Source organism: Arvicola amphibius, chromosome 7 (assembly GCF_903992535.2).
Source record: "Arvicola amphibius chromosome 7, mArvAmp1.2, whole genome shotgun sequence".
Lineage (NCBI taxonomy): Eukaryota > Metazoa > Chordata > Mammalia > Rodentia > Cricetidae > Arvicola > Arvicola amphibius.
In genome coordinates, this window is record NC_052053.1 from 81,423,836 (window position 1) to 81,448,555 (window position 24,720).

General features: G+C 47.5%; 1 protein-coding gene across 13 annotated transcripts in view; it reads left to right on the top strand.

Annotated features, from left to right (window-relative positions):
• Foxn3 (forkhead box N3) overlaps positions 1-24,720 on the top strand; it is a 375,406-nt gene that overhangs the window by 342,252 nt on the left and 8,434 nt on the right. For 11 of the 13 annotated variants that reach the window (XM_038338239.1, XM_038338237.1, XM_038338235.1 and 8 more), the window contains 2 exons: positions 6,426-6,491; positions 15,022-15,127. In XM_038338239.1, coding sequence (XP_038194167.1) covers positions 6,426-6,491; positions 15,022-15,127 — 172 coding nt within the window. The remainder of the gene's footprint in view (positions 1-6,425; positions 6,492-15,021; positions 15,128-24,720) is intronic. The other 2 variants (XM_038338247.1, XM_038338248.1) reach the window with 2 other exon arrangements.

A 24,720-nucleotide genomic window follows, 5' to 3' on the forward strand; every position in this document is an offset into this window, starting at 1 on the left:
GCCTGTGACTTTGCTGTCCACCCAGAGCCTAGCACCCAGATACCATTCACAGCTGAGAGCTGCATTCTAGATAGCTCTAGTCACCTCAGCAGAGGGTAAGATAAGGTCACCCATTCATTTATCCTGTGCGTGCCTATCTCCACGCTGTTAGGTCCCAAGTATCTTAGGTACTGGGGATACAACAGTGAGTGAGACAGGTAAGGAAGAGCCCCCCCCCCCAGCCCACTCACTGTGTAGAAAGGGCTGTCAGAGGAAGTCAGTGTGTGCATCTGATTGTCCATGCCTGCACTCATATTCAGTATGTGCCATTTTCCCCATACCTTTTGAGGAATTACTTAGAAATTACCTCAAGTAAAACACCTGAGGTATAAGGAGGAGAAGGGAAGGAGAACATATTCGCTGTATAGAAGATCAAATGAGTTCAAGCATAAATAAATCTCCAGGTTGCTGTCTGAAAAATGTTTTGCTGTTGTCATTTTGGCAGGTCTGTCAGCTCTGAGCTTTGTCTTTTCTTTTTTTAAAGTCTGAACTAAGCCAGTGCCTTCTGTTGACCTTTATATTCTGAGGTTGCTTTAAACACACGGTCTTTCCACCCAACAGAAGTCTTACCAAGATCCCACAAAAACGCCCATCCTGATAGGCCACAGCTTTGCAGGGAATAGTTCTTCTCCCAGCCTTGGTGTGATTGTCCTCAGACGCCAGAGGCTTTGGAGCAGATGTCTCATCTGCAAGGGGTCCCTGGGAGTCCATGGTTTTTGTCAGCCACAAGTCAAAAAGGGCAGAAGACGTCAAGTGACGTTACAGGAAGCTAGACCAACGTGGAAACTGGTACCGACTCTGACTCCTCGTGTCCCACACCATTTTAAACTGAGCGAGGTCAGGCCCAGCAGCACCTAAGTTCCGTGTTAACTAGCAGCAGATCCAGGACTTGAACCTGGCAGTCCTCCCGCCACATCTATCTAGTGCTTTTTCCCGTCCTGCCCACGGGGGAAGCCTCCACTACTCCCGAAGGGAACCTTCTCCACGTGCCTGGAAAGCAAGATTCAGTGTTAGCCTGATCCAAGTAGCTGAATCACCGATGGCAGATGCTTAGAAGCCTGTTTTTCTCACTAGCATGATTCGACTTGTGTACATTCAAGAAAAGAGGGTTTGAAAACAAACTGTGCCACCCTTTACTCCAGAGAAGAGGCGGCATGATAAGATAACCACGTCAAAGATAACCAGTTCAGAGAAGTAATGCCCTTACCAAAGCATAATCAAGGGGGGGATCCTTCCAGTACAGGATTGGGATTGGCTCGGCACGGATGAAGGTCAGAACTCCGCTAGGCACCAGCGACAGCATGCTGGGTGCCATACTGAACTAACCTGTAGTAAAATCACTTACTTTCTTGTACTGGGTTGCAGAGCTGCTGGGGAGAATCCCTCATCTCAGAATAAAATCTCATGCTGTTTTATTCTTCTGAACCCCTCTGCTTCACTGTGGCTTTCCAAATACGACATAAATACTTTTCCTGCCAGGGAGGTCCTCATGAGTCCTGAACAAAATACCATCCTCTTTTCTTAGACTGATAAACTGCACTGGATCATGGGAGGAAGTCCCTCACCTCACCTTCAGGACCCCAAGGGAACATTCTACATAGTCCACCCACTTCTAACCTTCCTTAGCTGTCCTCCTAGGGAATCAGGTGTCCCTCTGAAGCAGAAGAATCCCCAAACCCCCAAATAACTCCCCTGGCTTCTAAACTGTTTCCAGCTTACCCTAAATGGATGCTTTCATCAAAAAGTATCTTGGCTTCAGGTAACGGATTTTATTGAATGCAAACCAGAGGGGAAACCCATGAAGGCCCTGTCACCCAAGGGGACCAGAGATAGAGGAAGGGCCGGTGGAATGATGGAAGGGGGCATGTTGAACGAGGGCAGTGGAAAGTAGGCTGACAGAGGCAGCATGTTGGGAGGGGGCTCTCAAGATTTGTGGGGCAGAGCTCAAGCACCTGGCAGATTCCATAGTCTTCTCAGATGCTCCGCCACCCTTCTTGGAAAGACATCGTCTGCTGAGAAGAGAGTACTGTACAGTGAGGTGGTTTTCTCCACATAAAACCATCATTGCAAAAACTTTCAATAATGTTAACAAAAGGTTGCCGAGATACATTATTAAGTGAAAAGCAATTAAGCTACAGCCAGCTATTTTACAGATGTGGGAGTTGCCCCCTTTCAGCAGGAGATTCCTTCTAAGACCTTCAGTGAACTGCAGATACTGCCAGCTCATACACACATGCGTCCAGTACTTGTGGTGGAACCTGCCTATGACAAAGTTTATATTATAAATCGTGTCAGTAGATGATCACAGTAGCAAATATTAAAATAATTTATTGGGGTCAACTTAATATTTTTAGACTGAAGCTACACACACACAGAGAGAGATAGAGAGATAGAGAGAGAGAGAGAGAGAGAGAGAGAGAGAGAGAGACCTTCCTAATGCTGCGACCCTTTAATACAGTTCCTCATACTGTGGTGATCCCAACCACAAAATTAATCCGTTGCTACTCAAAACTGCTAATTTTGCTACTGCTATGACTCGTAATGTAAACATCTGGTATGCAGGCTATGTGATATGCAACTCCTACATAAGGACCATTTAATCCCCAAAGGGGTCATGACCTACAGGTTGAGAACCACTGCTTTAAACCTATATTTTAAAAATAGATTCATGTGTTTGAGTATAAATACATGTTCATATCCCTATGACTATACAGAAATACTTGTTTTTCGCATAGACAGTTTTTAGATATTTTCATATATGTTGATCTTGGAATAGGACCATGGGGAAGACACTCGATTGTAACCCCTGGTTCGTATGTTTTATACTGCCTGATTGCTCCTTCCATTCATGATTGGATAGGAATGAAAGCCGAGACTTTCTGGAGACATCCTGCAGTGTGTGGCTGTCACAGTGGGCCAGGGCCTCCGTGGCAGGCATTGCAACAGAGCTCAGAATTCTTTGCCATAGACACATGTCTGGCAAGGGGTCCTCTGAGGCTGCCTAGTGTTCAGACTAGGGGCACAGAGGCCCCTCTTAACTCTGGTTTGTGCAATGTTGGGGTCTCTGATAGAGTGCATACCAGATGAGGAAGAAGATGGATGCAGTTGTTGCTACCATTTTTATTTACTTGTGAGTGTGGGTATTGACCTCTCATAATTATATACTCATGAACTAATGAATGAAAACAAACAAGGATACCATTTAACAGAATGCCTCAACTATGAGCTGTGGAAGAACAAATTAGTAAATTAGATCTCAGAGAAAGTAAAGACTTGGTTGAAATATACTATCGAGAAGCTGAGTAAGTCATGGGCTTCGAAGAATACACATCTCATCAAAGCTTCAGAATATGTGTGCCGTGTAGCTGAAGAAGTTGCACAACCCAATTTAAAAATGGATAAAAGACTTAAAGTTTTCCCAAAAGAAGATGCACAAAGAACATTTTAACACATGTGAAAACACGGCACAATTTGTCATTAGTAAAATACAAACTCAAAACCGCACCGAAACACCATTACATACTCACCAAATGGCTCATGATTTCGAGTGCTGATAAAATACGGACCAGCTAGAGCTTGTTCCCTGCACAATATCTCTAGAGAATGGCTTCACAGCCACCTATGACAAACATGTCCTAGAAGTTCGGAGCAAGCATTCACAGTAGCTTTTTTTTATAGTACTCAAAGCTAGGGGCGAATCACACGTCACTCTGCAAGAGAATGAATGGATAAACAAATGACCGTGTAGCCATTCAGTGGAATGCCTCAACAGTAGCTGGGAGGCAGGAACTACCAATGCCACGTCATACCACGTTATAGACAAAGAACAGAAAGCAAATCTGTGGTTTCTTGGGGGCACATGCAGTCTAACACCCGGAAACTCGGGGTGGCTGGCAGAAATGGATTTCTCCATTATCTCCTCATCTTGATTGAGGTCACTGTGACTTGGGTACAAATGTATAAAATCATGATTTCATTGCATACAAGCCATCTCCGTACAGTTCACTGCTTAGGAGGAGGCACTCACTGTAGCCGCCTGGAGAAGGGCCGACGGTGGATTCCTGTGTCCATGATCACATACCATTGTGTAGTTATTGTGTTTGGATGACAGTTTGGGGGTGAGGATCCCATGCCCTGGTCTCCATTCGGGACTTGGGCGTGTCCGGTCTTTTCAGAAAGGAGCGTGAGGCCTCAGGCATGCATGGTCTGTTAGATCATGAGAAACCTACCTGTCCTCCCAGAATTCCTGGGGCGGGGACCGCTTGAGTTCTTGATAGCATCAACAACTCCATGGGTAGAGGATCAGACCTGGTCTGTCTGCTCAGTGGAAAATGGGGGAAGAGTGTCAGCTTCCTGTACTTGATTAGTTAGCTTGGTGTGGGTGGGGTAGGGGGCGCCATGGGGAGATGTTGGGTAGACCTTCAAGTTTAGGGTCTCAGTGATGCACGTGAGTGTTGATGCTGCTCGTAGCTCTTCACTCTCTCCATCTTTTGTCTTTCTTCCACCAAGGCTGTGTGGCCCTCAGACCCCCCCCCCCATTGCATATCTTAGCTCCCCCCCTTACCTCTGGACCCTCACCTGGGGAGATAGGGACCTTGTAGTCCGGAGGGCCACCCAGGCCACCTGTTGCATTTGAATCTTCACAAAGATGGAAGCGAAGGTTTGTACGAGGAAAAGAAAAAGCACATGTTTGAGCTCCTCCCTGAAAACAAAGAGTTCTTTTCAAAGAGGTACCGCCCCCAAGCTTGTCCCTTGCCTCCCGTGGGTGCCCAACGCCATCGCTGCTGGAGCATCACTGCCGTGAGCAGAGTAGAACTTGAAGCTTTTCTGTGAATCACTGAACATGTGTCAGTGGGGAAGGACTGACTGTTTGAGCAGAGTCACCCCAGGAGTTGCCAAAGAAGCTAATTTACCTGTTTCTCATACAGTGTGCTTATTAAAATAAACTTTTACTCCATTATGGTGTGTAAGTAACAGGCCTCCTACAGGCAAATAGAAAAGGGCAGAGTGAAGTTTCTTTACCTTCTTTTTTTTTTTTTTTTCTTGAGGCATTGTCTTCTGAAACCAGCATCATCCATATTATTAATCGCTCATGGGGCTTATCATGCATTGCATTGCTCCCTTGGAATTAAACTGCACATATAAAGTATGAAAAATGTACTTTTTTTTTAAACAGTAAAAAAGTAATTTTCTCGCATAATACCCAAAATAAAGTGCCACGGAGCCATTAGTAGTAAATTGAATTTTTTGGTATGTAATTTGTACAAAAACTGACAAGTGTGAGCCCCCCCTCCCCGGTCATTAGTTACTGGGCTTAGCAGACACGGAGGCAGTAATCTGCAAGGGCAGGCATTTTGATGTCGACTTCAATTGCACACTTCATTTATTTAGACAGGGGACAGGCGGCAGCTTCTGTCACAAGGCCTCACTGCACTATTAGCGAATTTCGCCCCAGGGCAGCTGGGATGCTGGGCTGGGGCAGATGTTCTTTTCAGCCTATTCAGTGACCATTCTTGGGGGTTGTTTACCGTTGTCATGGTGACCTCCATTTCCATAGCGGCAGCGCTGCTGTTTCTCAGAGGAAAATGAATTTAGTTCTAAAGGGATAATATTTTTCTCTGTCTCTATATAACCCGCCATCTGTCAACCGGTGGATTGGTAAGGATTCAGAAACCTATTAAGAATTATAGCAATAAAGTGATGAGTATTTGGGGAAGGAGCAGATTAAAAACAATAATAAATGAGAACGTAAGCACTGCGCCTTTGACATCAGAACTTTTTAAATTCTTTTCTTTGTATTTTTATGTGCTTTTTTTAAAAAAATGCCTTCATCACCTCCAACAGCGCTGTGTTCACATGTAGCCTCGTAAAATATGATTTCCATTCTGCTGATGAATGAAAATGACCAAATGTCTTGTTTATATCTGACTGGATGCAGGTGTATTCGGTGCTTTCTCTTCCTGGTGATGCTGTCACGTGCTCTCCCCCCACCTCACACATTTAAGAATCCCAGGCTGACCTTCCTATTGTTACCAGCTCTTCTGCTCCTCCACCCCGGGTAAAAGCTGAGGGCCGCCTAGACCAGCAGCTTATCAGACACCCACAGTGCAGGTCCCGACATTAACAAAGCAAGAAGAAGACATGCTTATAGGTATTTTTTTAAAAAATGCTAGCATGTTTCTTTTATCTCATTCTAGAATAACTTTTCTTTCTCTCAAGTCCAAATGGTACAAAAGTCACCTCTGAGATCCCTCATCTGGTTCCTGGATGTTTTTTTCTTTTTCTCTGTCACATTCATAAGCTGTAACTTTGCAGGGGGAAAGAAAACACACACACACACACCAGCCCCGTTGTAAATAATGTTATTTATTGGTTGATTTTTCCAGATCCTGACATTGATGCTGCCAGTGCCATGATGCTTTTGAATTCTCCCCCTGAGATACAAGCAGGTTGTGAGTAGATATTTCTATAGCATACAGCGCCATAGTTTGTGAACTTAACCTTCTCATTTACATCCCAGACCATAGGAAGAACTAATGCCGACATAGCCCCACACTTGTAACATCCCTTTCACAGCAAGTGTGTGGTCGACATGCGTTATGCTTGTCCACATGCAGCCATGCATATGCGTGAGCCAGTGCAGAGGTGCTTTCGAGGATGAGAGAGTTCTCACACATCATCATCAGAACAAGGAGATGAGAAAGAGAGCCCCTAACTACTTCTTCTGGAGACCTTTCTCCTGCTGAAATCATTCCTATGACTTTGTAGGTGAGGTTCCCTGGGCCAGCTTACTCATGGCGGAGCTAAGCAGTACCCAGTTGTAGACCTTATTTTCCGTGTAGGTCTTCAATAATACATTAGGGTGTGTTATGGAGAGTCTGGCCTGCCCATGTGTGTCTTAGCCTAAAAACGGAACCGCAATATCACATTGGACCATCTGTACCCTATGTGCCAGGTGGGCACAGAGAGAAGGGCAAGGCCGATGCCATTAAGTAGGGCTCACTGAGCAATGTCAGATTAATTGACAGCTCTTTGCTTCGGCTGGACTCTTGTCCACTTCCTGGTGTCTTTCCTTGTCTCATCTTCATAGCTGACCTGAAATGAAGACGTCTGTGCTCTCCTCCCAACTTGAGGCCAGTGCCTCTATGTGTCTACACCCCACAACCAGCCAGAGCCGCACTGAGCAGGGAGGTGGTGTGGTATACACTCGAATCTGTGTGTCTTACTGTCAGGGCACGGCCGTGCCACACGTGTGCAGAAAGTAACTGGCATGGCAGATCCTCCCGTGACACTGTTAGAGACTGGTGCCTACCTGCCCGTCTTGTGCCTGCAACTAGGATTCCAGTTGGTTTGGGGCTCTCTGGCCTTCTGAAAAGCAAGGAGAATTCCCCCACTCTGGAGATGGACATTTCCCACAAGAAAGCACCCTTCCTTAGATCCACAGTAGGTTTATGGTGGACTGATAGGAATTCCAGACCCCACTCATAGCCTTCCTGATAACCTAGGAAGCTTGACATCACCCTTTCTTCTTTGTGTGCATTTTAAAAGATCCAAGAGATACCGCCAAGCATTCTCAGACTAGCTGGCTCTCTGCCTGGGGCTGCCCTTACCTGCCCTGACTGCAGAACTCTCATTCCCCTTGGTTAACCTCCGTTTCCTGGCGTTTGGAATGGGAGGCTGCCCACACCTCCGGCCAGCCTAATCCACTGCTTAGCCGGGAATATGGCTTTCAAGCGATGCTTTACGTTTCAAAGAAATCTATACTTAATATCCATTTTTAGATGGCATTTCAGGAAAAGCTACAGACTCCAGGTGTAATTAAGTCACAGGCTGGAAAGGTCCTTAGGATCAAGTCACATAACCAGCCCATTGTGGTGGAAACATGATCTGATCAGAGCCGGCTAAGATTCAAGCCCCTTCCTCAGCTCCTAGCCACTGTGTGCTGTGCTTACTACTTTACGTGTATATCCTTCTGATGAACTGGTCCCTAGGTCGAGAAGGAGAATGGAGAGTGTGGAAAAGAAAGGCAGGGCATATGGATCGAGCACGTAGAGTCTTCCGTGTCTTTCCTGAAAGGCTCTCATTCTGGACTCTTGGCCATAGGTCAGGTTCTCCTGATTTGCTAACAGGATTGTTTTTAATGTTTTCTTGGCCAAATGAACCACTCCCCTCTCCATCCCTGTAACTCTCCGACTGTAATCCTCTCTCTGGGATAGCCCCAACCCTACTTACATCCGAGTGCTGAGTTGAGTTTTAAAAGTGTTCATGTGTTAAAGGTGTAGATTCTTTTTTATCTTTTTTTTTTTTTAAGGTGGGGTTCCATGTGACCCAAGCTGGCTCCAAGCTTGTTATATAGCCAGAGATGAGATTGAAATGTGGACTTTGGCCTGAGCTGCATTCCCGGCTCTGTAGGATAATTTTAGATAGCTTTTTTTCCCCCCAGTACTTTCAATGTTTCTGTGAGAAACATAGCCACAGCCTTCATGAGGGCCCCAAGCCAAGAAGGGTCTCCAGGGCCCTGGCAGGCACCAACCAGGATGCCAGTGAAGGTCATGGAAGGAGACACAGGCAGGAGCAGCTAATGCAGAGAGAACAAGGAGAGGTGGAGACGCTGGCTTCATGGTCTCCTTCCTCATCTGACCTCCAGTCTTAGTCTGGAGGTCAAATGCAGCACAATCGATGGGCAGGCTACAGAGCCCCTGAAGATCGGAGCAATGTCGTAGTTAGGGATTGTGCCAAGTCCTCCATCTCCTAACAGGCACGATCAGAGGGAAGTCTGTCCATCTGTCTGCCGCTGCTCCCGCCAGCTTCTTTTTCCCACTTCAGCTGCATCTTTACTTTCCTTTACGGGACTTGTTTCTTGCCTGGAGATTGGAGGCAGTGCCTTGCCTCCTCAAGGGAGAAGCCTTGCAGAGACAGGATGCTGAAGCTGCTGTTGTCTGCCCTGCTTGCATTGCCCCAGGTCTAGGTATGGATCTTCAGTCAATGCAGAAAGGCAACAACCAGCCTCCACAACGGAGAGTGGGCAGCACACAGTGGTGTGTGCAGTTGTGTGTCCCAGCATGCTCAGGAGTTGGGCAGCATGGCTTCTGAGAGCTCCATATGTTCCCTGCCTCTACCCCCCCCCCCCCCCCCCCGGGCTGGTCGCTGTGGCCAGGCTCTGTTTATCCAGCCTCCTCATGCCTTGCTATTTATAGCTTCCTGCTTCACCCCTGGGCTGCCCCTCTGAGTGGCAAGCTACCCACTTCATCTCCTGGCACTGTTCATTCTGGGCAATTACAGGCTGGCTTGGTTACTAGAAAGCCCCTCCCCCCACTTTGTCATTGCCCTTTGTAGCCACTGCACCTCAGCACCAGGTGGCAGCCCCTTAGATCTCTTCCTCGTTTGGCATCTCCAGGGCTGGCACATTGGCCGCCACCCAGGCTCTGAAGCCAAGTGAGGTATAGAAGAGACACTAGTGAGAAGCCAGGAGCCCTGTGCACCCTGAAATGGTTGCTCTGGCGTCTCTGAGGGCCCACCACCTCTTGTTTCGATTGCCTACTCCGGTGTGAATGAGGCCGTGGAGTATGGCTGTTAAAAGCTTGGGGTTCTAAGTTGGTCCCCGTGGCATCACCTGCAGTGTACAGGGTATGTTCTGCAAGGAGGGCCCTTATGTCGTGTGCTCAGAATGCCACCTCCAAAACAGCCAGCAGAGAGTGTGGCTGTCTGCTCACCGTCCTGACTTCTGAGATTAAAATCTGTCCACCTTCTCCGGTCTCCCCCTGAAGAGTGGCAGCATAGACTAATTTCAGTGCTGTTGTCTCCTGAATCGCCTGCCTAGTAACTCCCTTGACAATCCTTGTGAGTGATCTTTAACCCCTGTGGAGAAACCAGGTCACCATTACCTATCTCCAGAGGCTTTATATAATCCTTGGCTGGACTGTTCCCAGCGATGGAACTCTGGATAATAAACAAAACAGCAGAATGGACCCAGAGGGAAGGGGATGCAGCCTGGAACTGGGGTATATGTCAACCGTGTCAGGCTCCACCGAAGAAAGCCCACAGGAAACAGGCTGTGTCCTGCCATGGCAGCCCTTGCCCGGTCTGCTTCCAAGCGAGCAGGTGGAAGGGGTGCGGGGAAAGGGGTAGGCATGATGATGACAGGAATGGCCTGCTGCTCGGCTTATGGCCTCTGATGTTGTTAGCCAGGGCTGCCCTCCAATGGCAGAGCCACGAGCTCCCCTCTAAGGTTAATTTTAGACTCGGGGAGGTACGCACCAAGGGGGAGCTGAGGGAGAGCGCAGTGTGCAGCATAGTTTGTTCTATGCCTCGGACTTTTCAAAACAAAAACGAACATTAGACCCCGGGGAAGTGGTTTGGTCAGGAAAGTGCTTCCTGTACAAACAGGAGGACCCAAGTCCCAGAAGTGTGTTTGTGTGTGTGTGGGGGGGTGATACATACCTGTAATTCTGGTGCTGGAGAGGCAGGGACAAATCATAACTCAATGGCCCTAACAATCTAGCTGACATGCTTGGTGATATTTTGCTATAACAAATAAAGCTTGCCTGAAAATCAGAGCGATGAGCTAGCCACTAGTTAACTGTAGAGGCCAGAAAGTGGTGGCCACACCTTTAATCCCAGCACTTGGGAGACAGAGGCAGCTAGCTGGGTCTCTGAATCCAAGGCCACCCTGGTCTACCGGAGATTAATCCAGTCTAAAAGAGAAACAGAACCAGGCGCTGATGGCTCACACCTTTAATCCCATCACTTGGGGGAGGTGGAGAAAGGAAGGGATGTGGCTGGGAGGAGTTGGGACCTCAGCCCTTTCAGTCAGAGGGTTCAGTCAGTCAGGAGCTCTCACCCTTGCTTTCAGTCTGAGGAATCCGTCTGAGGACCGGTAGACAGGATGCCCCATTCAGTCAGAGGATTTCCTAGAGGAGAGAACCAGTGGCTGGCAGCTCTGCTTCTCTGATCTTTCAGCTTTCACCCCCTAATATCTGACTCTGGGTTTTTATTACGAGGACCAATTAGAATTTGTGCTGCAGACATGGCTCAGGCCATTGACAGAGGAAAGCACCCAGTGTCAACCTCGGGTCATCCCAAGACTCTGCACACTTGCGCATGTTCACCTCATGCATGCAGAGACACCTCCTGAGGTTACACTGTCACTCGAGGCCCGAGCATCAGCACTGAGCCATGCTGCTTGATTGCCTCTGTTTAGGTGTGCATGTTACAGTCTAGCTAATTTCAGGAGGCTTAGAGATGGTCCATGGCCAAAGAGAACATAGTTGGCCAGTAAGTGTGGGGGAGTCTGGTGCTGAAGCCTATGGCACCCAGCCCAGCTGCTTGTCTCTTCTCCCAGGTTGCTGGGAGAAAGAATATGTACCTGGTCTACAAGAAAAGCTGGTGCAAGACTCTGACTGAGCTGCAGCCTAACTACACCTCAGAGCAGGAGGTGAGGCAGATGGGCTGTGTGTGGATGTTTTCAGGAGACAGAGCGAGAAAAGGGAAAGAGAAGAGGTGCTTATTTCCGAACAGGGGCGGGGGAATGGACTCACATTCCTGCCTGGTGTCCAGTGGAAAGGGAGTGAATGATGGCCCCCAATGCCTTTTCCACAGAGCCATTGTATATCGGCTCAACAGTTTCCAGAAACCACTTTCCTGACACTTGGGCATGGGGACAGAGAGGAGAAGAGATGGAGGCACAGTGAAGTGTCACAGCTGGCTTTTGGCAGCCATGAGCGAGCTCATCCACATTCACTATCTCAGCATGGCATGTGCTGCCAATGAGGAGGACCGGGAGACGGCAGGAGCTGTAGGCACCATTCAGCAGCTCATTGGAGGAGGAGCTCCGGGTTCAGAGGATGAGCCAGTCTACGCTCCCCAGCAGTCTCGCAGGCTCAGGCGCACACACCTGGTACTGCTGCCAGGTTGCTTTGAAATGAATACAGTTCATGGATTGGGAAAATGTTTGAGTGGGTGAATGTGAGGTTAGAGTTATCTACCAAAGGCAGAGTAGACTGAAAAGAATTGAATTTCCCCCACTGAGTCTTCTTATGCCTTATAGATAATTCATCAGCGCTTTCTTGAGAGGTGATATGGAATGGCCAAAGGATACTGATAACAGATGATATTAATAAGCATACAGCACCAGTCACTAGGCTGAATGGTTTTCATAGCTTACCTTATTTAATTCTCAGAACAACCCTGTAAGATGTTTATGCCACAGAACTGTAAGTGGGATAACCAGTGTTAGCTGAGTCCATGGTCCAAGCACCGCTCAGCCCCTGCCCTGCTCAGTGGGTAGGGAGCATCTCCACTATTAGCCATTCAGCTTCCCAACCTTAGTACTTACCCTAGCGTTTCATGCCCTCTGATTCTCTCTCTTCCATTTAACTATAGTTTTCCTAATACATGGGAAGATGCTAATTAGTTGCTCATATGTAATTTTTACTGACAAGGATTAGAATCATGCTACAGATTTTCAGTATTTAACTCTTTTCCGATGTGGTCCATTATATCAGATCCATTTACTGTTCTCACTGAGATCTTCAGTGACACACTCGCAGTATCGGGATAAAGCTCACCCCGTGGCTACGTGACCTAGGGTATACCATCAGAAGTCCTTGAAAACCTCTTTGCACTCTCTTGATAGGCTAGCAAAAGCCCATATACTCTAGACTGCCGCAGCGAGCTGAAATCTGAGTTCTCCTGATCTTGTGTCTTCCCCTTGTAAATGGTAGATCTGTTTATGTTTAATCTTCACGTGCAGTATAAGGTAAGGGTCAAGGTTTGTTTTGTCATGGGAGGGGTGTGTGTGCTGTGATACGCTGCTTTCTGACACTATTGTCTTGACACCTTGGTTGACCATATTAAGGGTGAGTCTGTTTTCTGGATTCCACTTCGTTCCAGCGATTGGAATATCGAGACTCAGCTCTGTCTCACATTACCTCAGTTTATACAGCTTTATACAGAATCTTGACATCGGGAAATACAAAAGTAGTCTGCCTTCAGGCAGGCAGGACGGCTCAGCTCAGCCAGTAAAGGTGTTAACTGTGCCAGCCTGGCTGCCTGAATTTGACCCCGTATGAAAGTGGAAGGAGAGAACAGACCCCACAGACTTGTCCTCCAACTTCCACACGTGCCGTGATGCGGACATTCCCATGCACATCATGTGCGTACATGTAATCATACAAGTACTTTTAAAAGATTATTTCATATTCAAAGGTGGATGTTGACCATACATCGAGGACTTTCAAACCCCCTCCCCCCAGTCATGTAGCCAGGATGACCGTACCGGCTCGGATCCTCCTGCCTCCATGTACCTCCCGTGTGCCGGGATCACAGGTGGATATCACCATCGCTGGTTTTTTGGATGCTGGGGATCAAGCCTGGGACTTTGTGTATGGTAGGCGAGCATTATGCCAACTGAACAACATTCTCGGTCCTGAAAAAAAAAATTCTTAGAAACCTAAAAATTATGAAACATGTATGCATTAGTAATTTGTTTCATAAAAGTATTTATTGTTTGCAAATAACATGGGTTTTTAATTTCGACATCTAGACTGCTTTTCGTTTTCAAGTGTATAATTTTCTAGTATGTCATTGTTGCTTGTTTGAAAGGGCACTATTTATCCACGTCTTTTTAGTATGGGACTGTGCCAGGGTTTCAGGGAGCAGAAGAGGTCTAGAGTATTCTTTCAAGAGCAGAATAAACATTCAGGAATCTCCATGGTATCCCACGAGAACTAAGGAAGGAGCCTGCCCACTCCGTTTGCAGAGCCCACCTGGCCCTGTAGACATGTAGGTGATGTCTGCAGATGCGGCAGGAGCTAGAGGCTTACCTTGTGCCAGCTGAAGCTACTGTTCAGGAGGTGGATAATGGTCGCATACACAGGACTCCCTGTAGGTACATACTTGAGGACGCGGGGGAGGGAAGCCTGAACCCCATGTCTTAAGATTGCTGGTGGAAAGTTAAGGGCACGTCGAGGAATCGGTGTGTGTAGAAAAAAGCAGAGGGGTCAGGGGACACTAGGAATGCTAGAGAGGGGTGCGGGGAAAGACCAACTGAAGCCAGTCTGTGACAGTGCAGAAGCAAGAACTTGAGGCTAGCCCACCCCTCCAGGCAGCCTCACCCCTGTGTGAGCATAGAATGTAGAGGGTCTAAGCCCCTCGGGGAAGGATTTCACTGTGATTTTTAGCTGCGTTTTGTTTGTCTGTGTTTTGATTGTTTTGGATGAAGGACAAATGCATAGATATTCTCGACCTTTGACCTTAGCAAACGTGAGCAATATGAGGTGATGTGATTGTTGTGCCGTCTGCAGTCCCCCGCCATCTCTGTGACATTAAATGTTCTTAGGAGAAGACCAGAGATGAGAGATTTTACTAATGGGTGTAGGAAATTTTGTTTTGTTCTGTTTTGGGGTGCGCACGTGCGTGCGTGCGTGCGTGCGTGCATTGCGTTGCACAGGTGATATTTGGGCAGGTGTGCCTGTGCACCCTCCTACAGAAGCTAGAGCAGGCCATTAGGTATCTTTGTCTGTCGCTGTCCACCTTACTGCCTTGAGAAGGGGTCTCTTGCCTGATCAGAAGTTCAGTGTGGGTTAGGCTGGCACCCAGCGAGTTCTCAGCTCTCCAGTGTATGCCCAGCTCTTGCTGGTTGTTAGGAATTCATACTGCCATCTCCTTGCTCACAGTGCAAGGACTCTTAACCACTGAGTCTTCTATCCCAACCCGAAGCCCACCCCCTTTTAAACTAATGTTTGATTGATTCTTTTTTTAACAAAAGCATCAATAATTTGTAAACTATTGATGATTTTTTTGCGCATTTTCTTTCTGTCTTATTCTCTGTACTTGTGTGTATGTGTGTGTGTGTGTGTGTGTGTGTGCGTGCGTGCACGTGCGCGTACATGTTCTGTTCCCCCACCTTTTCTCTCTCTCAAAATTGCTAACTCCTTCCCAGTTGAATTCACCTGTGATGTGTCTTTTCTTTTGCTTTCCTAGTTTCTCCGGGAGTGATACAAAACGGAGCGAGGGTTCTGAGCCGAGGGCTGTTTCCTGGCGTCCGCCCACTGCCGATCACTCCCATTGGGATGACTGCGGCCATAAGGTAAGGGAAGAGCTTGCTGAGTGGAGCCTGCCTGCTAAGTAGGAAAAACATCCCTCAATTCCGGGGGGGGGGTGGGGAGGCTCAGAAGGTGGAGAGGGCCAGCTTGAATGTTCACAGCATCAAAGGAACGAGACGCATACCCAGTCCAGATGGCATCATCTCCATGTGCCCTCAGGTTATCCCAGCTCCTTAGGCTTTTCTTAAAGTAGCAGGCAAAAGAGGCCAGAAGGCAAGCGTGAGCAGTTGTTGATTGGGTTTTAGAGCTACTTCTGTCACTCCCCTGCCTGTGACCCTGGGATGCTGTCTCATCCGTTTGAACCTGCCTCAGTTCCCTCATCTGTGAAACTCCATGTCTCCATGGAGGGGTGCATGTGAAATGTGATTTGGTAAGGGGTCTATGGGTAGCAAGGGTATCATTTCCCTGTTACTGAGACTCAAGCCAGAGGAGACTAAATGGGCACTTTTTTGGGTAGTTTCCTCCCCCCCTCCTCCACCTCCTCCTCCTCCTCTTCCTCTTCTTCTTCCTCCTCCTCCTCCTCCCTATCACCAGCCTCTGCAGAGTGTCTACCTCTTGACTTAGGATCCTCACATACAATGTGACAGGATCCTATTTCTCTTTTCCATCTATCAATCACTGCCTTACTAGTTCCCTAAAATGTGACTCTTGGCTACCAGAAACTTTCCACAACTCTCTCCACATCACCCTGGCATCCACCACCCTGCCTTTCTTCTTGAAGCAAATATGTTCAGTGATGGGTTTTTCCCCCTATTTTCATAATAAAATACTCTGACAAATTGTGTAAAAGGGAAAGGCTGGTGGTTCAGGGGTATTGTCAATCATGGTGGGGAAGTCAAAGAGCAGAATCTCAGAGCAACAGGTCACTTAACAGTCAGGATGCCTGGAGGGAGGACTGCAAGCTCGTATTCAGCTCCCTTTCTCCATCCACACAGCCCAGCACCCACTGCCCAAAGAAGGGCACTGCCCACTGTGGACGGGTCATTCCCACTCTGCTCATCTAGATAGTCCACACAGGCGGGTCCACACAGACACCCGGGTCTTCTGGGTTCTGTCAGGTTGACAGCTAGCACTGACTGTCCATGACTTGTGCGTCTCTCCCTTGCGGTGTCTGTCTTCTGTAGAGTCCCTCAGTGTTCATAGGATTCTTGCAGAGCACCTTTCTAAAAGTGAGCTTGCACTGTGGCCTTTTTGGTATGTGGCCGTGCTTGTTAGTGTTCCTCCGGGTCCCCTTTTCTCTTCTAGGTGGTTTGCTTGCCCAGGGTGGGATTAGGTCTTTTTCAGCCGACCAGTCAGGGTCTACACAGGATAGAGCAAGCTGCTTGCTTGCTAAAGAACTGCAGCTCGGCTGCACGCCTCCTCCCCCACTCCCGCCACACACACACACACACACACACACACACACACACACACACACACATTGGGGTCATGGGTGCACCTGTATTACTTCCTTTCCTGTTGTTGTAACATACCATGACCTAAGGTAACTCAGGGAAGAAAGGTTTCATTCTGTTAAGAGTTCTAGAGTCAACACAGTCGGTCCACTGTGGTGGAGAAGCATGACAATTGGAACAGGAAGCTGACTGGTTATCATTTTATCATTACACACACGCACGCACACACACACACACGCACACACCCACACGCACGCACGCACACATGGAGGGGGTTGCATTAGCAGTATTTTCCAAATACTGTCCTCTACCTGCCCAAACTCTGTTTTCCAAAAGAGGTTTCTACTTATTTGTTTGTTTGGAGGGGGTGCTCTGTGAGCCTGGGGACAATTTCTTGTGTTGTCTGCCCTCATTATAGGGCGACCACAAGGCCGTCAGAAGAGTGAGCCACAGCTGCGAAGGCATTCGCAGATTCTACATTGCCTGAGACCCAGTAAGATGTGACTGGGAGGGAAATCCTGTTCTGCTCACCCTATTCATCACACATTTTAAGTTTAGTCACCTGCCCCTCTAACCTGAATTCAGCCACACTTGAGAGAGAAACAGTCCAGTGAAGAATAGAACCCTGAATGGTACCTGCCCGTCCGCAGGACGGTGTGTGCCTGCGGGTCCTGCAGGTGTGCCAGGGTTTGCCCGGGAGAGTCACTGAGCAGCAGTGCAGGCCGGTGTCCGCCTCTCCTCTGTGTGACAGGTTTCCTGTGTTCTTCTAATCCCCTCCCAACTTAAGTGAAAATATTTGTCTTTCGGGATCTCGTTTCCCTCTCTGCTGAGTGGCAAAGGCCATGTTTGTTTGTCTTGAGTCTGAAACTGTTATTGGCATGGCTGAAGTGTTACTTTTATTAGCCGATCATTACAGAGCTTGTATTTGCTGGGTTCCTTTGCATATAATTATGATGCGAAATCTCCTCGTAAGAGCATCTGTCAATAGTGTAATTGACTCGACCGTGTTGACTTTCTACTCAATAACCTCCAAGATTGGCCCATCCTTCGACATCGGAAACCTGCTTATCTTTAAATTCGCCGGGGCGCGGAGTGCTCAGGATGCATCATCCTTACAACTGTTGCTCGTGGCTAAGTGTGTGTTGCTTGCTTCTGCTCCTGCATTCCCAGGGGAAATCCTCTGAAGGTTCCATTGACTGGATGGAGCTGGAAATGTATGTCAGTGGAAGCCTGCCTGCCTGACGGCGTGAGGCCCTAGGTTCAATGCAATCCCTAATATGACTCTAACATGAGGAAGAGATTCCATCAAATGGAACACGTGATCACAGACCTGGGAGAAGAGGGAGAGGGTGTGCCAGAGTTCATCTCTCCTAGTGGTACTGTGTACTGCCTCCCAGGTAGGGAGGTTACAAGTCTAGGATCTGAAACATCTTAATTTTAACTCCGAGATTCTTTTTTCTTTTTAAAGAATTTTTTAGTTTTTACTTTATGTGTCTGTGTTTTAGCGGCGTGTGTTGCCCACTGGAGGCTGAAGGGGGTGTCGTCTCCTGGAACTGGATTTAAGAACAGCTGTGAACCACCTTATTGGTACTAGGAACTGAGCTGTGGTCCCTGACAGAGCGACCAGTGCTCCTAGCCCCTGAACCATCTCTCAGTTCCCAGATATATATAACATATCTGGGGTTCGGGAGCATAAAGGTCAGAGAACCATGCAGGAGTCAGTTTTCTTCCCCATCACGTGATTGAGCTCAGTTTGTCAGGCTTAGCAGCCCGTGCCTTTCCCAGATAAGCCATCTCACTGGACCCTCTGGGCTGGTTTTGATTCCCCATATGTCCATTCCGACAGAAAAGAACTAAATGCCCCAGTTTTCACTGAGGATCGAGAGAGTGGGTATGAGGTGAGTCCTTGTTAGGCGGATAGTGCCCAGAAACTATGCTCAGGAGACAGTCCCCTGGGTCCTTGCTCTGCGGATCAGTGGTTCTAACCATGGCACGCGGGCATCACACACAGAAATCCATGGATTAGTAGACTTAGCACGGCTAAGGATACTCCATGCAGATAGTTAGAAATGACGTGGAAGGCTTGGGCGCTTGCACTTTGTGCCTTCCCCATACTCTCCCGGGCCTTGAACCTTGGGGTTAGGCTGAACCACCGCCACCTTTCCTGCAGGGCAAACTTAGGGCAAGGCCCCGGCTGTAAGTCCAGCCCTCGGCATGTGCCAAAACTGCGAGGAAGAGCCCCGTAATCACCGTGTGCAGCTGCTTGGTTTCGTTTGGGTCTCTAAGAACCTCACTAGCAAACATTTCCCACTGAACAGGAGACAAGCTATTGCTGCCGCTCACAGCACCAGTTCTTATGGGCAGACCATTAGGAGAACTCTCCTGTCCTCGTTCTGCTCCTAGTCACCTGGAGAAGGCCCGCTGAGAGTGCAGCATGGGCGGGGGTGTGTCCTGGCGACAGAAGTAGAGGGAAATGTGCCACCGATCTCTTCCCATGTTGTGTTGGGTTCTTTAAGACCGAGCAGCTGTTGTCTTTTGTCTCTGACACTGTGGCCTTCGAAGGTGGCTTCAGAATGTAGTATTAAATTATTTTATGCTTTGAGGCAGGAGGACAGGAGACGATAGTAAAGGGTGAGGTGGAGAAAGGACCCAAAGAACTCCATCAGAAAGACCGCCCAAGTCCCTCCTGGGCCTCACATCCCTGCAAGAGTCTTTGCTTCTGCCCTGATCTCAGAAGAGGGCATCAGATCCTCTGGAGCTGAAGTTACAGGTGGTTGTGAGCCATTGTGATGGGTCTGGGATGGAACTTGGTTCTTCCGCAGGAGCCGCCAGTGCCCTTAGCAGCTGAGCCTGTTGTCTGACCCCTTCATTGGCTTTTGCTATTTACCTTCTGTTCTTCCCTGCTGTTTGTCTTCGTATAGATGCATACCTTTTAAAAATCCTTTTCCTACAAAGTTTAATGTTTTAATTTCCTTCAAACCACAGCCTTATTGCATCCTTCCTGACGTTTTTTCTCATTATTGCTTCTTCTTTGACCAGTACATATTCTTAGAAGGGCATCTGTGACTTTCGAAACGAAGAAGGAGTAGAAGCTTCTTAATGTTCATCTCCACTTCAGCATTCACCGTGAACTGGGATGCACAGTAACGTGAAACTTCTTCGGCACTTGAGATATTTAGGCCTAGTCTGGATGCCCCAGTGCCCCAGTATATATAGCCAAGTGTAGGTGGATAATAGATAGTTTAATACAATCAATGTTTTTAAAGTGTTCCACATGTGCTTTAAAAAAAGTGCCTTTTCCATTTTCATTATTTATGTTTCTCTCTCTCTCTCTCTCTCTCTCTCTCTCTGTGTGTGTGTGTGTGTGTGTGTGTGTGTGTGTGTGTGTGTGTGTGTGTGTGTGATGTGTGAGAAGTCTGATTGACACTGGGAGTGACATGTTAAACCCATCACACCGTGGGTCTGGCTCTTCCTTCTTGATGCACTCTTGCTGTAGGAGATGTATTTTGGAGCCATCTTTTTTGGAAGAATTCCTGTTGAGAGCAGTTTGATCTCCCTGGCGAACCAAACATTTGTGGGTTAGGACTGCGTCTGTAGTCGTGGCATTTGCCTTGAACCCTGCCTTTCATCCCGGCTGGCTTCCGCAGCTGACACGGCACTTCCGCGATCTTGACCTTCCTTTGTTCTTTTGCTTTAGGCTCACGGTGTATAAGCAGCATACTTTTTTCAATCCCTAGCACTAATGTGTACCTGTCTGGTTGAAGGGGTTTTTGCCCATTTTTATTAGCATCTTTGGATTCATATCCATCTAATTTTGCACAAACTCATGCTTATCCCCAGCTTCCAGACCCTTCTTCTGCCTTCTGAGCATTATTTAAGTTGACTTCTCCCTCTTCTCATTCCATCGCCCCCCAAGTTAAAGCGTCACGTTCCTCTTTCATTGTGAGCCCTAAAACTTTTGACATGAACCTCCTAAAATGTTTGATCGATATCTTCGACCTTGTGATCAATACCAAGCCTTTCGAATATTTTCGCTTCAGTTCTCGCCACTTCCCAAATGGGGAATTAAAAAGTCCAGTGCTTGGCCTCTGTTTTGCTTTTCTTTGTTCTTAAGCCATGGATCATAATTGTGCAGTTCAGTCACCGTTTGCTCGTGTCTCCTTTGCTAATCGTTCCTTCCTGCGTACCAGGCCTTCCCGTTTAGATCACATTCATGCTTCCCAAATAACCTTCTTAGGAAGTTTCTATAGTTTGTGGGTAGTGCCTTGACCTTGTGTCTGTTTCTAGTCTGAAGGCCTTGTCTGGCAGGTGTTCTCTCTTTCGCCTTGAGAGTGTTGTCTGCTCCTGCTGCCTTCACTGGCTGTGATCAGTCAGCTGATGCTTCTCCCTACCCGTTGGCGTTTTCCTTCTTCTACTTTTGTATCTCACCTTTGCCCAGTTCTGGCGTCCGGAGATAGCCAGCAGTCGTCCTGCCTTGTCCTCTGAGGAGCTGGGACTGCCACGATACAGTGCTATGATGTTTTGTGGTTTTGACTGATTGGTTAGGTTGTGATGTTTGTGCCTCGCTATCCTTTGTGATTTTGGTTAACTGGTTAGGTTGTATTGGTTAATTTAGGTTGGTTAATTAGGTTAATTGGTTAATTAAGTTAATTTCTTTGGGTTTTTTTTTTTTGTGACCTGTATTGCTTGTTTCTTGGCTTACCTTTTTATTTGATAGTGATAGGTAGGCATGGATTTCATTGTTTATCCTGATAGCAGGTATTGGCTTTTTTGATCCAAAAATGGGTACCTTTCAGCCAATCTAGAAAGTTTTCAGACATTAATTTGGTTTTGACATCTTGTGCTTTATTACCTATCTAAAAGTCCAGCTCAGTTTATATGAAATTTTCTTGTGTTTGTTTGAGACAGTCTTATAGCACAGACCTTGAGCTCTCTATGTGGGTAGGTACAGATGACCTTGAGCTCTCTATATGGGTGGGTACAGATGACCTTGCGCTCTGACCTCTCTGTCTGCACACAAGTGCTGGAATTGTAGGCAGGCACCACCACACACAGGTATTTTGAAGCCTGGAGCACATGGGTTGGGCTAGACTGTTTAGGAAGCTGGGGTTTCCTCCCATGTCTGCTCTGCCCCCCAGCACCGGGATTATAGACAGACTTCATAGCTCCCAGCTTCTGCGTAGGCGCTGAACAAGCTCTCGTGACTCCTGTCTCCTCGGCACCAATGCTGTTCAGCTTTGATGTTCAGTCCTGCATTCCCACCCCTTAGCCATATTCTGCTGCATGTTGTATAATTTATTTTCCAGTCCATAAGAGAGGGTCTTGTGTATAGCCCAGGCCTCGCGCCCTGAGTGCCAGGGTTACAGGGCTGTTGACCTCCTGGGCCTCGTCGTTGTTTTAAATACTAATCTCATACTCTGTGGTCTCAACATGCGCAGTCTTTGTAGTTTGGGTTCTGTAGCTTTTTCTCTGCCGTCTCTCACTTATAATAGTGTATTTCCCTTGTGCTTAATGGTTCTTAAAATTATGAACCTAGGTTCTGTGCACGCTAATTAGTTGGAATTCTCTGTGGTTGGATTTGAAGTGCATTCTTCCAAAGAAGATTGGCTTTTTCAAACTTCTGGACGCCTGGGGGAATGGTGGGCTTGAATCTATTGTGACTCCCTTGGAGCGACCATAAAATCCATGAAGGTGACAAACCAGTTTCCCATCCTGCTTCTCTTCCTCCTCCATCAGTTTGGGCTCTTGCCCCAGTCCTGGGGTAGGTATTTGTTCCAGGGAAACCCCGGTTTCCTGATTCCCCCATTGCTCACATTTCAAATTAGTTTTAAAATGATAGGTTGGATGGGTGGGTACATGTCTGTCCTTGTGGGACCCTAAGATTGCCTCTTGTGTTGTATGTTATTTTTCTGAATGTGTGTGATGGTGAATGTCCCTGTGTATGACGCCCATTCAGGGCTCAAAGGACAGCTTTGGTTCTGGGGATCAAACTCAGGCTCTGTCTAGTTTGTACAGCCCTCCCCATAGTTCCTAGTGAACTCAGAATGCCTGTAAAATGCATTGCTGCGCCGTATCTGACGTTTTCTGTATTGGAGTCAGGGAAGCCGCTTCTAAATGTGTCTCCCTTGCTACCTGGTCAAAAGATTCGACCAGGAGATGTTTAGAGCAAGCCTCTCTCTCAGCCCTATCTCTCTGCTTGTGGTTACTTTAGTAGAGAGGCATTACACTGCCTCCAGTCCCCCGCTTCGATGATCCTGTCTGCTTTTCATACTTGGCAAGAGGTCAGAATCCTCAGGTCAATGCCTAGTGCAGGCAACTCTTCCAAATGACAGCCAGTAGGTTTAAAACTGTCCATTCCTTAGAGAACCCTTGGGTACCAGGTAACTCAATGGTTCTCAACCTTTGTAATGCTGTGACCCCCTTAATATAGTTCCTAATGTTATGGTGACCCTCCACCATAAAAATTATTTTCATTGCTACTTTACAACTATAATTTTGCTGCTGTTATGACTCATAATATAAATATCAGTGTTTTCTGATGGTCTTTGGTGACCCCCCCCCCCGAAGGGGTCGCGACCCACAGGTTGAGAACCATTGAGATAACCTCTGCCTACCTAAGCAGGATGGAACGTGATAACTGTAAGGAGAGCGGCAGTCAGCATCGGCCTGCACCGCGGCTTCTTAGTTACAAACACTGATCATTTCTGCCTTGAACGACTGCAAGGTCTCACTTCCTGTATTCCCTATGTGAATAAGAAAAGTGGACAGTTTCCAGGTTTGAGATTGAGAGCACATGTCTTTGCTGGACCTACGATTTAAACTCCTAAGGGCCTGGTGAGATCAAGTGGCTTTTGCTGATGCTAATCTGTGATCGCCGTGAAGATCATGATTCACAGACTCAGCCAAGGCTGAGAAGCTGCAGGCATTTCAGCTGTATCGAATGTCAACTGGAATGAATGGTTTCAGGTTTGGGTTTTGGGGTGGAGACGGTAGTTAGAAACACACCTTCCAACGAGTTCAGGATGGCTAATTTCTTCTCAGCATTTGGTGTCCTGGAGTGACAACCCCCTGCAGCAGGAGGCATCTGACACCAGCTCAGTGCAGCTGGCCTACACCAACATGAGCCATTTTGTGCCAAGTTATTAATAATTGAAGGAGCTTGTCACTCCCTGCAGAGTTTGGTGTGTAATTTATGGATTATAAACCCGTGCTGAAATCTCAGAGAAAGTTAATTTCACTAAGTAAGGATGAGATCCGGCTGTATTCCAGTTCTCACGCCCCAGAGGTGCACCAGTGTGCCTGTCTTCGCCAGAAGGTTCTGGCAGGGTCTGCACTGGTTCCCTATCAGCACAGGACACATTCTTTTTAGGGCTTGGGGGAGATGTTTAAAGTTCCAGTTGAATTGTCTAGTTTGGGATTTTTTTTGTTTGTCTGTTTCTGTGACAGGGTTTGTCTATGTTGAACCGGCTACCCTATAACTCTCTCTGTAGACTAGGCTGGCCTCGAACTCAGAGTTCGAACTCCCAGAGCTCTTCCTCTGCCTCCCGAGTGCCGGGATTAAAGGCATGAGCCATCACGAACCATCTAGGTTTGAGTACTAGTAAGAGTAGTCTTGGGATTCCCTGAAGTTTTGTTTATTTGTAGAAGAATGAGCTGGGTGATATTCCAGACTGGGTGAGAATAACAACCGTAGGCAGGCTGGTTCTGGGTCGTCCCTTCTTAAGCACAGGATCCCGGACCATAGCGCACCCCTCTGTTCTGCTCCCCCTATCCATATAGGTTCTCCTTCAGATGTTGGCATCCACTTACAACACTAAATTATCAGACTTGATACCCATCTTTCACGGCTTCCTTTCCATCGGCTTTCAAACTTTTCATTAAAAGGAAAAAGAAGAAAGTATGCCTACAAGGAAATAAAAAGGGAGAGTTTGAAAACTCAGTGAATGAGCACCGCCCCTTACCGGACACACTAACTTAGACAGTGAGCTGGTAGGCTCTTGGCCTGCGTCCTGCCTGTTCTCCTGGTTTTCTCCCTCCCGGGTTTGCTTAGCCAGTGACCACACTCTGCTGACCTCAGCTACTAAAGTTGTCCTTAAGTCCCGGGTTCTTATAAGACATAAGGATTGGAGCTGGGATGGCTGAGCAGGTAAAGGTACTTGCTTGGTAAGCCTGACATGCCGAGC